The sequence below is a fragment of the Callionymus lyra genome, chromosome 10, assembly GCF_982586985.1.
Source record: "Callionymus lyra chromosome 10, fCalLyr1.hap1.1, whole genome shotgun sequence".
NCBI lineage: Eukaryota > Metazoa > Chordata > Actinopteri > Syngnathiformes > Callionymidae > Callionymus > Callionymus lyra.
In genome coordinates, this window is record NC_141827.1 from 6332230 (window position 1) to 6349280 (window position 17051).

Below are 17051 nucleotides of genomic sequence, written 5' to 3' on the forward strand. Positions count from 1 at the left end.
ACAAAATTATGAATTTGTTTCTGTTAAAAATGCATCATTTTTTATTTGAATCTTTCAAAACAAAGTATTTTCTAAATCTATGTATTTGATCTCGTTCTTGAAAATCATCTTTGAAACAAACGTGACGCTCAAGAGATTCTTGTATGAACTTCTGGACCCACTGGGCTCCCGGTGGGCCGGCCCTGGATGAGGGGGCGGGGCCCGGGCGAGCGCACCAGCAGACCTGGACCCAGATAGCCATCCCCAGTCTCACTTGTCAATCAGGATTAATGTCCTCCCGAACCTCCCCTCGAGTTCACCCTGGACCTCCGACCAGCGCCAGTACCGGGGGTCGCGAACAGGGGCGGACATATATAAAGCAGGGGCGCAGGAGCAGGAGCGCGCAGCTCGGATCCGGACTCTGACAGATGATCAAGACCCGGACCGGGAACATGCGAGGACTCTTCTGTGGCTCTCCTGCAGCGTCAGACCGCGACCAGTCCTGTCCCCGCAGGTGATCCTTCGAGAAGTTCCAGAGAAGACTTGACGCGAGCCGGTCATGGAGCTGAGGAGCGCCTGTCGGATGGTCCTGTTCCCCTTCCAGATGCTCTACTATGTGGCCCGAGCGAGTCTCCTCTGGCTGGTTCCGAGCGGCAGGAAGGACCTGGGGACGGAGGTGGTCCTGGTCACCGGCGGGGGTCGAGGGATCGGACGCCACCTGGCCAGAGAGTTCGCCAGACAGGGCGCCAGGAAGGTACGTTCACCTGTTGCGTTCACCTGGTTGCGGTTGATCAATAACTCTGTATCGATCACATACATATCGATCATTATTAAGTGAAATATGATACATTTTTGACCATTTTTAAATTGTTTAATGATTGACAGGATCACAACTTATTGCCAATGATTTATACAGTTTAGTATTAAATAATATATTTATTTTAATTAGTTATTATTTTAAATTATTTTAAATTCGATTTTTTTTTTTTTGACAGGAAAAGTTTGGGACCATTTTTTTCTCTGTGTACATTTACCTCATCAAAGCTAACTCCTAGTACAAAAATCAGTATCTATACTTTTTGAATCCAGTGTTGTCGAACTGCAGAACTGAAAATCGTCTTTTTTGCAGGTCAAACTCATTTTATAATAAACTTGGAGAATCAGATTCTCATCAAAATTAATTTCTTTCAACCTCAATTTAACTGTTATTGGAATTTTCTGGTGAATTATTGACATCTATTTGGTCTGTTTCCGACCTAATCTTAAATACTGGCATCTTTATATGAGTATTAATCTACTTTAATTTGTTTCCCGGGCGACGCAAAGAAAAACTATTTTTATTATTATTGATTAATAATGTCTGAAATGTGTTTTGTTTCGACCAAAAGATGGTATTTTCCTCAAAAATCGAATGAGCACATGGCTTTTTAAACGTCAATACACTGGTTTAAGTCAAGTTGACTCGAAAAATAAACTTGTAAACTTTTATTATGAACATCAGCTCTTGAAATAATGCGAATATAAATCCGCTCTGTGGGGCAAAAAAATGTGATCCCTGCTCTAATAGAGGTTTATTTCCAAGAGTCACATCTGAAGGAAGGTTTGCTTAGACTTTGTACATATGTTGGGTATTGATCCAATAATTACCGATACTTGTACCGATCCCTTGACTTCAATACCGGACCTTTTTGTCAATAACAATTCATACGATCAATTCTACCAAAAAGATGACATTACACATAGTACACGTTTATTTTTCAGCTTTGGTAAATTTCCATTTCAAAATCTCTTCTTACAGACAAATAGATAAATCAATATATTCCAGTGCAAAAGAACATTTGCTCATAAGTATAAAATGACCCTGATCTTCTCCGACTTTGACGGATCCATGTATTTAAGGTTTTGTTTATGTAGAAACTTGGCACCGAAAGACATGTTTCAATACCTGGTACTACCCAAGAAATGTCCATTGGTGCCACAAAAGAACCGACGTTCGTAAATACTTCGTAAATAAGTATTTGTAAAGCGCCTTTCTAGACCAGGGTCACAAAGTGCTTGAACAATCAAAAGAAATATACATTTAAAAAGACCTTCTAATTTGAAAAAACTCTAAAAGAACAAGACAATATAAGACAAACACAGGATCAGGGAAATGTGAGTTCTCCTACTAGAGCGGCTCAGAATTCTGGCTGCAGAGTCTTGTATGAACTGCAGGCGAGACACATCCTTCTTGTTTAGACACCAAAATAAACTGTTACAATAGTCTAAACAAAAGACACAAACACACAATATAAGCTCCAGATCATGCTGTGACACAATTTTCTTGGTATTGTTTCGCTTCAGTCATCTTCCCACATCGTAACCTTAACTTCTGTCGGGGAAATATATTTGGGCTTCACAGCGAGATGCTTGTAAAAACCCGTTTCAAAAGACCTGGAGCTGAGATGAACCGTCATCAAGGGAGTTCTTGCAGATCCTGCCTGAATCTTTCCTCAAAACCAGAGTGAGTCAGATAATGACCAACACATGAGGATTCTCGTTCCAGAAACTGACAAAACAATTTAAGTTTAAAGAGTTACACAATCGATGGATCCTGGAACGGACTCTGGAGGTCCGATGGACCTTCTCGGGGCGGCCAGACGGACTCAATGTTGTCAAGCTGATTTGGAAAACACCATCCTCAGGTGTTCCAGCTGTCTTGTCGAGCAAGCGTATTTTCCTCTCAAAGCAGAGTTCACGGCCTCTGATGGTCCATTGAGACCGGAGACTCTGCCCTCAATTTCGGTTCAAGTATTACACAACAAGTTGGGTCACCCGGAGGGCAAGCCCAGACTGATTTTATGGCTGACTGGGGTGATTAAAGGGAAATGCTAAGCTGACATTCATTCGTGTAAAGGTCTGTCGGGTTGCCAAAACTGTTTTTCGGGGAGCAGTCTCGCTGGTGGAGAAGATAACTCATCAGATGATTTACCGCTTCTAAATAAATACATGTGGAGTTTTTAGAAAAAAGACTGGATTATACCCACTCTCTCTGCAGACACTCGTAAATGACTCACTGGAAATCTAAACCACGTAAACAGAAATCACTTAATAAACACTGAAGTCAAACATCGTCAAAACTAAATCCTCTGAGAAATGTTACGTTTATTAAAGAATCTTTACACTTTACATCTTCTCATCGTGTATAGTTTCTGTTCACTAGTGTAGTTTTTCTCATTTCAACTCACTGTCTTCAATTTAGAGTCCCAGTTACACGGGGTGAGAGGCAAGGGACACTATGGACAACCTCCCTTGTAAAAGGGCCAAAACAAAATTGATTTAGTTAAAAAAAATTAATCTTAAGTCGTTTTAAATCGGTCTCTTGAGTCGGACCATGTCATAGTTTATGTCCAGTTTTTTTTTAATTATTATTTGTTCTCAAATATTTACTCATGTGTTTCTTTAATTGTTTTTTAAGAGTTATTCATCAAACTTTGATTTATCGTAGGTGTTTTTAGTCCGAAAAAGTTTTGGCCATTTGGCCAACGTTGGAATTATTTCTGGGCTACACTATTACTGCACGTAGGAAAAATAGCAAGATTTTCTCTTTCATTTTTTTTGTAAGGTTGTCAAAAGTATCCAAACTCAAAACAGTATTGATACTTGTATCCGGATACAGTACTCTCATTTTAAGTCGTTTGAAATCCAAAGATACACACAAGATTCTTTTGAGTCCGTCGTCCATGTCACAGTTTCTGTCCTGCTTTTTCACCGTTTTTTTTTTTTTTTAATTATTATTTGTTTTCAAGTATTTATTCATGTTATTTGTAAATAAGTTTTTGAGATTTATTCATTAAACTTTGATTTATCGTAGGTGTTTTTAGTCCGAAAAAGTTTTGGCCATTTGGCCAACGTTAGGAGATGGAATTATTTCTGGGTAACACTATTTTTGCATGTTAGAAAAATAGTAAGATTTTCTCTTTCATTTTTTTTGTAAGGTTGTCAAAAGTATCCAAACTCAAAACAGTATTGATACTTGTATCCGGATACAGTACTCTCATTTTAAGTCGTTTGAAATCCAAAGATACACACAAGATTCTTTTGAGTCCGTCGTCCATGTCACAGTTTCTGTCCTGCTTTTTCACCGTTTTTTTTTTTTTTTAATTATTATTTGTTTTCAAGTATTTATTCATGTTATTTGTAAATAAGTTTTTGAGATTTATTCATTAAACTTTGATTTATCGTAGGTGTTTTTTAGTCCTAAAACGTTTTGGCGATTTGGCCAAGGTTAGGGGATGGAATTATTTCTGGGCTTCACTATTATTGCATGAAGATAAATAGCAAGATTTTTTCTATCTTTTTTTTGTGGTGTTGTCAAAAATGTCAAAACTTAAATTGTTCATACTTGTGTCCAATTACGATACTCTCATTTTAAGTTGTTTAAAATCCAAAGATACACACAAGATTGGTATTTTGAGTCAGTCATCTATCTCACAGTTTCTTTCATGCTTTATAAACGTTTTTCTATTCTTTTATTTCTGAAATATGTGTATTCTTCTTAAATGTCCTTATACCTCCTCAATGTAACATAGCTACACTGAAGAAATATATGATTTTTACATTTATAATTGTTAGTTTTGGCAAATAAATCAACAGTTTTTTAAGTGTAAAATCATAATTAAGATGTAATTTTTATTGCTATTTTTGCACTCAATTTACCGAATACCATTTTTTTTTCATTGATACCAAGAGTTGTAGACGTTCTCTCTCCAGCAGGGGGCGTCTGAAAAAAAATTCCCCAATTTAACGACCCAGATTAAAGGATAAGACCTACAGCAGGGGGTCACCGACCTCTGTGATCCCACAAGCTTAAGTAAAAAAAAAAAAACTGACAGTAAAATTTGAAGATAAAAAAACAAGTTTTTGTATCTCACAGAGATGCTACTGTTTTCCGTGATCGATCTCCAGGTTAAGTTGTTACTGTCAGAACTTGAAGACGATCCTTGTCAATAAACCGCAACATGATTTATTTCTAGAGAAACAAATCATGTTGCGACAAATCAGCCCAAACTCAAGTGTAAGTGTGGTTCTTGCTCGTCGCCACAGGTGTGGCTCAGTTCACGACTCGGAAATAAGAAAACATCAGAAGCTCCGAGACAAGTCTTTCATTGACATTTCCTCGGGGGACCGAGCGGGAAAGAAAGGGGTCTTTAATAGCTTCAGCTTTGCAGCTGCACAACAAAGGATGTCACCGAGCTTTTCGGCACGTCATTGTTGAGCGTTCTCAAGGTGTGAGAGCTTCGAAAATAACACCTGCGATGATGTGCCTGACAATGACTCCCTCGGCAGATCCGGCCCGACGAGGAAGTAGGCTAGTACTTTGAAACCAGGTCTTCCTCTGGTGAGGCTTTTGGTCAAATTGAAAATAGTTTAACCGACGGATTCATTAATACTTGGATATAGTTCAGGTGTGTTTAGTCGATACAGGTTTTGGAAATCGGGCCAGTGTTCCGAGATGGAATTCATTTTTTGGTTAAACAAGATTTTGTCTTTAATATTTAGTAGGGTTGTCAAAAGTATTCAAACTTAAAGTAGTTGCAGTTTCTTTTGCTTCGTTTCTAATTATGAATATAGAATTATAGTAATAAAGTTAATATATGTTGTTTTTTTTTTGCATTTCTCTTGGTAATAAAACTTTTTTTTTCCTGTGGTATCGTAAATAGTATATTAAACATTTTCCCGAGTATCGGTATCGGATGTAAAATGTTGGTATCGTAACCCTATTATTTAGATGTGATAACTTCCAGTTCTTTTTGGATTGACCTCATCATGAACTTCAGCTCAACTTTGAGAAGTCTTGAGTTAAAAAAAAAATGAAATAAATTAGTTCGTAAGATTAATTGATAAATACTTTGATATATTCTACTTGTGTTTAGTCGATAAAGGTTTTGGTTAATCTGGCCAACGTTAGGAGATGGAATTAATTTCTGCGCTACATTATTATTGCATGAAGATAAACACTTGGATTTACTCGTTTTTATTTGGCTTGGTTGTCAAAAGTATCTATACACAAAACAGTGTTGATACTTGATACTTATTGATACGATACTCATTTTCAAAAGTGTCGAAACTTGTTATCATAGTTGCAACGATTTTACATTTAATGTGAGTTTCATTGGTACATGTTGTAAAAGATTATTATTTTCGCATTTTTCTTGTTAATGTAACCTTTCGTTTAGATCGGTTTGGTATTGAAAATTGTATTAAGTATCTGATATATTTCCTGAGTATCAGTATTGTGTTGAAAAAGTTATGTTGTGAAGTTCAATCGACAAAGGTCTTGGGCCAATGGTTAGGAGATTGAATTTACTTTTTGGTCTGATTTTCTCTATTATTTAGTAGGGTTGTCAAAAGTATCGAAACTGAAAAAGTATTGATAGTAGATGTTGAATCTGGATACGATACTCAATTTAAAAAGTATTTAAACCTGTTATCATGACCACGGTTTCCTTTTTTTGTTAAAATTGTAACAAAGGGTTATTTTTGAATTTGTCTTGCTAATAAAACTTTTAATTAAGGGTCTTTAGTATTGAAAATAGTATCAAGTATCTGAAATATTTCCTGAATATCAGTATTGAGTTGAAAAATGTTGTGTTGTGAATAAGGTGTGTTAAGTCAACAAAGTTTTTGGCAATCTGACCAAGGTTAGGAGATTGAATTCACTTTTTTGAGCTACACTATTATTGCTATAAACACATGTTCTCTTTATTATTTAGTAGGGTTGTCAAAGTGTCCAAACTTTAAAAAGTATTCATACTGAATACGATACTCATTTTCAAAAGTATTGAAACTTGTTATCATGCTTGAATTTTCTTGTTTCTTTGGTATCTTTGGTATTCTTTGAGGGTCTTTGGTATTGAACATATTATCAAGTATCAAATATTTTTCCTGAATATCGGTATCGAGTTAAAAATGTTGGTGTGAAGAAGGTGTGTTAAGTCGACAAAGTTTTGTCCATCTGGCCAAGGCTAGGAGATTGAATTCACTTTTTGGGCTATACTATTATTGCCAAAAAGTAGGCTTCTCAAACCTGCCCAAAGTTAAAAAAGTATTTGTACTTCAATGTACCTGGATACGATACACATTTTCAAAAGTATTGAAAGTTGTTGCTTGAATTTTCTTGTTTCTTTTAAATTTGAGGGTCTTTTGTGGTATTGAAAATGGTATCAAGTATCGAATATTTTTCCTCGAGTATCAGTATCAAGTTGAAAGTTTCCTGACACCCCTTTTTATTCAGATGTTGTGATTTCGGACCTGTTTTTTTTTTTTTAGTGGCCTAACCTCATTATGAACTTCAGCTCACCCCTGTCCCAGCGCCTTTTGTGCTCTTCATTATTTCCCCCTCTCTCTGTTTTCATGGCTCAGGAGTTGATGAAAGGATCCTACAAGTTGGAGAGTTTAACGCTGGCGAGCCGAGCCAGGGCTTCTCCTCATGTGCTGTTTGGGTGGAACTGTTGCAGAACCCAGCGCTGAAACAATAAACCAGACCAAAGTAATTTTCAGGAGAAAAAAAAAAAAAGCGGTCCAAGTTCAGAGCCCTGGGAGACTCCGATTTTTTTTTTTTTTTTTTTTAATGTTGGTGCGAAACGGAAAGAGCGAATCAAAGATTCTCTCGGTGGTTAGCGTGTCACAAAGAGATCATGACAAAGAGCCGGCGACGACGGTGTGTGTTGTGCTGGAGGCGGGAAGCACACTCTGCTCCCAGCTGGGTATTGCCCTGCGACTGACCTTGCTGTCTCTGCAGTAATTAGACAGCGGCAGGCGACTGCCTCCTGAACTCCTGCTGCCCCCACTGTGTGCCGCCTCTCTGCTGGTCCATACAATGGGTGTGAATAGAAGGGTTAATACCCAACCTTACATTCAAACCTCAGAGTATCGCTGTCGTTTCGGCTACAGGTATTGAGTGACGTCCTCACCTTTTTTTTTTTCTTTCTTTAACTCCCTCTCTCTGCTTGCTACAGAATGAGCAATTAAATAACTGTTTTCTTTGATCGGAACCGGGCCGAGGGCTTGTTTGCACCGAGGGTCCCCGTGTTGTGCGACGGGTGATGAACCTAATCAATTAAATAGCTTTAAAAAACAGAGGGGGCTGGAGTTTGAGCGCCGGGTTCTAATAAGATCTGTCAGCTTTGTTTGTAAGGGGGAACAAATCCCATTAAAAGCTTTTGATTATTTAGCGAGACCTGTCTGCCTCTGCTCATTACCGGGAATGGTCTTGCAAATGAAGCAAACACAAAGGACCAGATGACAAAAAACATGATGGTTCCCGATCTGATAGGACAATAGGCCGCATTCCAGGCGAGTGGATGTTGTTTATTTATTGACTGCAAGACTTTCTTTTTTCGTCGACGTGTCTTCTTAAAAAAAACTGTTTTTTTAAAAGTTGAACTCACATAAGTGTGAGTGTTTTTGTCACCTTTAGTCAATTCGTTGATTTCAAAATGTCAATATAAAAGCACATAATTATCACAAACACTGTGACAACATCGAGATAAGGCGTTACTAGTCTTTTCGAGACTGTGAGTCACATCTGAAACCCTCTTGTATCATTATGAATGACGAATGAATGAAGTTATATTCGTCTACTTTAATGGTCTTAAACTCAACTTTCTGTGGGCCGACGAAGGTCGAGGTGTTTTTTTGCCATCTTTGATCCAAACTTAGAATGTTTTGAGTATTTTTGTGTGGTTTCTAGGCCTGTCAAAACTATTGAAACTCAGTCAAGTATCCCTAATTAACTGTTGTATCCGGATGTGATACACATTTTTGTATCCTTTTCTTTGCATTAGTTCCTTTGATCTATGTTCTTTATGTTTGCACTTTGTCATCCATTGCCCTTTGTTTTTCTTATTTGCGCTTTGTTCTTTATAAATAATATCGTCTGTACTGGAAACCCAATTTCCAGAATGAGATCTCCAGAGGGATTTATAAAGTATAGCCATCCATCCATTCATCCATCTATCCTTCCATCCATCCATCTATCCTTCCATCCTTCCATCCATCCATCCATCCATCCATCCATCCATCCATCCATCCATCCATCCAGCCATCCATCCATCCATCCATCCATCCATCCATCCATCCATCCATCCATCCATCCATCCTTCCATCCATCCATCCATCCATCCATCCATCCATCCATCCTTCCTTCCTTCCTTCTATCCATCCATCCATCCATCCTTCCATCCATCCATCCATCCATCCATCCATCCATCCATCCATCCATCCATCCATCCATCCTTCCTTCCTTCCTTCCTTCCTTCCATCCATCCATCCATCCATCCATCCATCCATCCATCCATCCATCCATCCATCCATCCATCCATCCTTCCATCCTTCCATCCATCCAACCAATATTTGCCTAATATTTAGATATGTATACAACATACAACCTAGAAATATTTTTGTCATTTTTTTATTGTATTAATTTATATTTTTGGAACAACCTCAGACATGAGCCTGGTTACCATAGTTGCAGGTGACGTTTACACAATTTTTAATATAAATATTTAACTTACAGTTCTGGATTTGTCTTGTTAACAATAATTTATTTTTTATTTTTTGAGTCTTTTATGATTCAATAATTATCGAAGTGTATGGTTTCAAGTCTAATATTGTCCTCAGTATCTGTATTGAGTTGTTAGTGGTTTCACCGTGAACTTGGGCCATTTTTCTTATTTTCTTTCATAAATCTGTTCCATCTTTATTATATAATCAACGTTATATTTAATGTGATGATCTTTACTTTCTTAACCATGCAAAAAGTACAAAGATAGAGACCCCTGCTCAGACTGCACTGGTAATTAAATATAAAACAGTACATAAATGGAAACACAACTTTAATGATGGTTTAAACAAAATTAACATTACATTTATTTTATTCTTAAAAGCCACACAAATTAAAAACTTTAAATATTGAATGTTGTACATTTCACTGTTAACTCCTGGACAAAAAAAAGTAGATTGGAATTTAAGGGATTCTGGGAAAAAGGTGTTTCTTGTGTAATGAGGTGGAAATGTATAAATAAACTGTCGAGATGAGGTTCATGACAAAGATCTGTAATCCTGACCTGTAGTGCTGGTGTTGAGCAACCATGTCATGTTTCCAACTAGCTTAAACATATCATCACTTTATTAAATAATCTTACAAATTCCCAAATATTATTTAGCTGAAGAATATGCAGCGGTGTTGACATGATACACAACTGCTTACTTCATCATCAACACCGGGTCAAAATCGAGACACTCATTGGATACGATCACTTTCCAGCAGATCTTTTCGCTCAATTATTAACCTTGGTCACGGGCGAGCGGCTTCATCCGGCGCTGGTGTCCTCGGCGCTTCTCAGACGGCGCTGTTTCCCGACTTACTGACCAGAAATGACAGCGCTCATCTGCCCAACAGGCCGTGTAATCTCTTTGAGAATTTGTGTGAGAGATGAGGAGGGCTTACCCCCTGATTTCATTACCTTTCCCTGACCCCAGAGACTGACAGATCTAATTGCCCAATCAACCCCCCTGTCCATCCCCAACACCAGCATCCCCGTCCAGTGTTCCCCGTCCAGTGTTCCCCCGCTGAAGTACCCGAGCTTCAGGCGGATGAAGAGGCATAAACGTGTTTGTTCAAGTCCAGATTGTCTTCTTGATCCAAACGTTTACAGACGGTGTTTGATCAGAGTGTTTATTCGCAGGTGATTCTCTGGGGGCGAACGGAAAAGTGCCTCAAAGAAACGTCTGAAGAGATCTCTCTCTCGGGAACCGAGTGCCATTACTTTGTGTGTGACGTGGCCAATCGGGAGGAGGTTTACAAGCAAGCCAAAGTGGTCCGAGAAAAGGTAGGTCAACGTGAAGTGACGGTTCACCCAAAATTCACTCATGTTCTACTCACCCTCATGTCGATTAAGAGTCTGGATTATTTTCAGAGTAATCTGTTCTTTTTTAGAGTTATAGACAAAAATGTTTGTTCATTTTAATGTAGCGACTGGAGCTCAGTTGTCTTCATCTTCGTCCAAAAAGACACTTAAAAACATCCAAATACCTCTATACTGCTCGTCTGTAATGTCCCTCTTGTATTGAAATATATATTTTTAGATTCTGTTTTAGCGGACGCTGCTAGGCCAACATCCTACACAGACAGGAAGTACTTGAAGTACAGGTAAATATCGCTAGTGGTTCTCGTGTAGGCAGTAGACTGGAAGCGATCACGAAATTAACCCAGAGTCACTTCGATAAAAGAGGGATGTTACAGACGAGCAGTATGGAGGGTTTTGGATGTTTTTAAGTGTCTTTTTGGGGCAAAGACTAGTGAGCGTTGGTTGCTACATTAAAATGAACAAACATGTTTGTCTATAACTCTAAAATAGGTTACTCTGATAAGAATCCCAACCCCTATTCGACGAGAGGGTGAGTAGAAAATGAGTGAATTTTTGGGTAAAAGTAAATCTCAACTCTTGCATCTGGTGTTGATTGACACATGTCAAAGTATTGTCTGACGATCCCTCTCGACCCCTCAGGTGGGCGACGTCACTATATTGGTGAACAACGCGGCCGTCGTTCACGGCAAAAGTCTGATGGACAGTGACGACGACGCGCTGCTCAAGTCTCAACACATCAACACCATGGGACAGTTTTGGGTAAGTTTCACCGAAACACATTTTTATGGCGTCTACGTGGAAACAAAGTCAACATAAATGGGTGATAATTGTGCCACATATTGTGCCAACGAACCCAGGAAGTTCACCAGCTGGTTTCACTCGAGCAGGAAACTCCCCGGCTGCTTTTATACACTCCTTTGATTCGCTGATGTCTTGAGAAAACAACTGTGAACAAATGCAAGAAGACAGTTTCCACAGGCAAGTGGTCTCCCATCACAAGCGCCACAACAACACTGCTATTGTACAAATCATAGAATAGCAGTTATGTAAGAAAAGACACTTTATCCACAAAAAGAAAACTGACCGCCAGCACTCCTGAAAAGGATTTCGTGGAATTTGCAATTCTTGTGAGGAAGAGAGATTTGGCAGTCGGGCATGCCACCCGAACACCTCTCTTTCTCTTCATCAAAGAGAGTGACTTGAGGGGGTTGGGGGGGGAGAAGGTAGCCTGTCATTGAACGGTTGTTTGGTCTTTTCAACCCAGTCTCACGTTTGATATTTCATCGACTGTTCAAGGTAAAAACAAAGCAGCTTATAAACCTGGAATATTTGTGAGCAGGTGTTGTAATACCAAAACAGAGTCTCCTATCAAATGTTTTTTCCCTTCTAAGCCAAAGAAAGGTGCAGGTAAAAGATTGAGCCATTTGAGGTTCCTGGACCCCTAAGAACAAAGTCCTGACTGGCCCTCCTTATGTGCAGAAAAAACAAGATCAACATAATGATAATAAAATAAATGAAGAGACATTGGTATGGACCGACCAAGACACTTTCCTGAAATGAGAATAAAGGCATTTGAGCAGAAGAGGCTTAAAAGTCTTTTAGCACTTTTGGACGAGGACCGAACGGTTTTCATATTTACGAAACTGTCTTTAATGGGTACTATCAAAGTACTACCCTACAACCTTAGTTGTACTGTTATTGGAAGTTTTGACATTTAGATCTTTGTTCTTGATCTTATTTTAAACATAGATTGTTATAGATCAAAATATCAACATGAACTTTTTAAGATCAACTAATGATAAACTCAAACTCTCCTGACACGCATGTAGTAAATGTTGAATCTTTCTCTCCAAGACGCAGTAAGTTCCTCATCATGACCATGTTTTGAAGTTATTACTTTATAAAGTTGCTCTGAAATCTGGGCAAACGAGAGGTTACGAGAGTCCATTATGACGTAACAACGGCTTCACTCCTCCTCCAGGCAGCTGTAAACACACCCTGCTTTGTTTATACAATGAGTGCCTTGGAGGTGAAGACTTCTGGCATTGATGACAAGAAGTGACAAACCTTGCAAACGTTTGACCAATCACAGCAGAGCGGGTCTGGTTTGCAGTGGGCGGGGCTTAAAATCATTTTCTAATGTCAGTATTTCAATGAAAAGAGAGTTTTTTACAAACACACACTGATGATACAATAGAGTCGCACATCACAACAACACACACTTGAATCAACACATCAGTTGATCTTTTATCTACTTTTGACCAGATCCACTGAGCCACATCAAATGATTTGGACGGCTGGATTTGACCCCCAGACTCCAGTCTATGGGAGCAGATCTCGAGGGTCTGCTCTCATAGACCACTATATGTTTCCTTCATTCTAAACTAGGCAACATGATGACAAAAACCTTCAGGTTCCATTGTCAGATCGATCTAGCATCAAAAAGTTGTGGTTTTCGTCGTAGCTGAGTGCACGGAACTTGGTCTTCATGTGGACCATCACCACTGAAGACACCGAGTCACTCAGTGTCATTCACTCATTAACAGTCTGCGACGTTTCCAACCGTTATCATCCAAAGTCTCACCTGCTGACGTCGTCTGTACGGATCACGTGACGCATGAGTCGTGTCGACATGACTCGGCTCACTCAGGTACAATGAGCCTTTTGGAAACAACGCCACCAAATGAGTCTGGACAAGGAAAGTTGGGATGCAGATTAAGGGGAATTCCTTCACCCATCCTCGGGTTCTGAATCTGGCATGTCAGCATATATAAACTGCACCTCCAGGCACGTCAGTCATGGCTGTTATTTCAGGAGGTTAAGTGGGGTATTTCCAAATTGCCTGAAACCTCAGAAGGGGATTTGGAGCTCTTGGCATTTCAATGTTTGTGTGGAGATCAAAAGCTTTGTGGGATATGCAGACAGGAATGCAATTATCATTGTAAAAGGAATGGCTGTGCAAAAAAAAACAACCCTGGATTTATTTCCACCTTTCTTTTTTTTTCCCCCTGGTTTTTGCATTATTCCTCCAATTTTTGTCTTTTTCTCTCTCATCAGACTACAAAAGCCTTCCTGCCTCGAATGCTGGAGCTGCAGCACGGCCACGTCGTGTGCATCAACTCCATCCTGTCGCAGTCCCCGATCCCGGGGGCCATCGACTACTGCACCTCCAAAGCCTCGTCGCTGGCTTTCATGGAGAGCCTGACGCTCGGCCTGCTGGACTGTCCCGGCGTCAGCTGCACCACCGTCCTGCCCTTCCACACCAACACGGAGATGTTCCAGGGGATGAGAGTCAGGTGAGCGTCACGTAGATGAGTGACTAGTTAGGTAGGTAGGTAGAACTTTATTGATCCCTCAGGAGGTCTCCTTCAGGAAATTGTTTTTTTCCAATTAGACACAGCAATACAGCAATTATTCATAAAAATACAAATAAAATAAGAACAAGAACAAAGAGAAAGAACAAGATGATACAACCTAAGTCTAAAGATAAAGAGGTTGATTCAAGTGAGTCTTTAATAGATGTGTGACTCTATTGTATCATCAGTGTGTGTTTGTACAAAACTCTCCTTTCATTGAAATGTTGACATTGGAAAATGATCTTAAGCTCCGCCCACTGAAAACACCCACTCTGCTGTGATTGGTCAAGTATGGAGGTCACCACTCCAAGGGACTCGTTGTATAAACAAAGCAGGCGTGATTACAGCTGGCTGGAGAAAGAGTGAAGCCATTATTACGTCACAATGGACTCTGCTCTCGTAACCTCTCATTCGCCCAGATTTCAGACAAACTTTATAAAGTAATAAGTTGAAAATATGGTCACGATGAGAGACTTACTGCATCTTAAAGAGAAAGACTTCAACATTTGAAACATGTGATTCAGGAGAGTTTGAGTTTAAAACAATTTACCTAAAAGTAGCCCGACAGGGTGAACATAAAGAGTCCAAGTACGTCGATGCCTTCATCATTTCAACCTTTGGAACCCGTAAAACCTTTATTACTCGAGTGTAGTATCTTGTGTATCATCGCAGTAAAGGTGACACTTACTCTTGTCTTCAGATGTTCCCTCACTCCGTCACACACTTAAGGTCCATGTCTTCTCTTTGACAGATTCCCCCAACTGTTCCCCCCACTCAAACCTGAGGTGGTCGCCCAGAAGACGGTCAGCGCTGTGAGAGCCGACAAAGCGTTCCTCTACCTGCCCTGGACCATGAATGTCCTTGTGACTTTAAAAAGGTAATACATACGATACTAGACTTTTGAACACCAAGGTTGTTGGTCGATGGATATTCAGTTCTTCTTATGAACAACATGCTTGAAATGTAGCAGGTACTGAAGACAGGTCAAGGGAAAGGTCCAATTTATGAAATATTTAATACATATTAATAATATATTAATTGATGACAGGAGAGATCAATTCGGACCAGAACAACCCGGTAGTAGTTCTACCCGTCTGGTTCATGAATTTTATCAAATTAAATTTATTAATTATTTATTTATAATGTGTTTTATCAATAAGTTATTCATTTTATATGACACGTATTTTAAGTCGATAATCTAACAAAAAATAAGAAGAATAAAGTAAAAAACAAAAAGAACGGGAGCCTAATTACAACATTTGACTTTAACCGATTGATATAATGGTATAGGGCCATAAAATATATGATTTGAGTTATTGTTTAGGTGGGTATTAACAAATGAAACTAAAAATGTAGAGTAAATTAAAAGGTTTAAAGTGTTTACTAACAGAATCAGATTCAGACTATAATCTTTCTGTGGTATACAACAATGTTTATTCCCTTTTATTCCCTTTATCTATTCCCTTAAAAACTTCTTACATATATTTAGTACTAGTTCAACTTTAAATATTACCTTTATATATAATATTACTAAAAAAAAAGTGCTTTTATATCAGATAAAAAAGTTAGATAAAACAGATTAAATGTAAAAACTTAAGCATATTAAGTTTAATTTAATGATGTAACTACAATTTTCCCATTATTTCTAGGCCTATTTAAATACATATTAAATATATTTTCTTTTACATAGGATTAACAAAGTTATAGAATACAATTAAATAGTAATTTTAGCCTACATAGTGTTTTAGAATGATTAGATTAGATAGACTTTATTTATCCCTCTGGAGATCTCCTTCGTAAAAATTAGGTTTCCAGTTCACAACAGACAATAGTTTTATTAAAACAAGTTCAAAGAAATAATAAAAGAAAGTGCAAAGGATGACAAAGTGCAAATATAAAGAACATAGATCAAAGGAAACAACGCAAAGAAAAGTATACAACAATTAACATAGAATAAAATCATGTTGTTCTTCGTGTCCTTTTCTGATTGATTGACTTCCTGTTATATTTAGGCTTTTTCCTAGTCTTCTTTTTTGCTTAATGGTCCCTAAAACAGTCACTGTATAAACTTTGGCCCCTGAGGAAATTTAGATCTATATAATTTGCCATATTTATAGTCAGTCCATATCTACAAACATATTTATAATCTAATATAATCTAGATCAATCTAGTTGACTATTTGTAAATAAAACCCAGGATATCAACCAGATCTTTTCTTTCTTTAAATCTAATTTATCTTCTCTTCTTTCCAGCTTCATGCCACAAGTTGCACTTGAAGAAATCCACAAGTTTACCGGGAGTTATACCTGCATGAACACTTTCAAAGGAAGGACATGAGACAGAGCGCACTGACCTCAGAGACTCGGAGGTTTTTATCAAGTGGACTTTTGGACCTTGACACGGAGGACGTCCTTTTACGCCCTGAACGGATCAGCTTGAAAGGATCTCCTGAGCGCCGCGGTCGCTGGTATTGACTGAAGACATGTCAGCGTTTGAGGACTGACAACGATCTCAACAGAAGCCATGCGTAGTTGGGGACCAACCACTCGTTGTTGGTGGTTCTTAGTCTGTTTCTATTTGATTTCAAACTCATTTCACAGTGTCTTTAGATCAAAACAAGATAATAAAATGCAGTTTCAGAGACGTGCTTCCTTTCTTTGTGACTAAAATAGACACTAAGGAGGTGTCGCTTGTTTTGTGTGTCTGAGTTCTTGCTCCGCCGCTGATAACACCTGTGATTTATGCCGGCTGTGAGTACATTGACTATGACAGACGATGTTGTCAAAACATAAAAATGCGCTCA

At 38.6% G+C, this 17051-nt stretch overlaps 1 protein-coding gene across 1 annotated transcript; it reads left to right on the forward strand.

The window, feature by feature from the left end:
* The first annotated feature begins 257 nt into the window (after positions 1-257).
* On the forward strand, positions 258-16809 carry dhrs3b (dehydrogenase/reductase (SDR family) member 3b). Its single transcript, XM_087800742.1, has 6 exons — positions 258-733; positions 10710-10853; positions 11532-11651; positions 13950-14188; positions 15000-15125; positions 16501-16809. The coding sequence occupies exons 1-6, from the start codon at positions 539-541 to the stop codon at positions 16583-16585; spliced, it is 909 nt and encodes a 302-aa protein (XP_087656868.1). The 5' UTR covers positions 258-538; the 3' UTR covers positions 16586-16809.
* Positions 16810-17051: the final 242 nt, after the last annotated feature.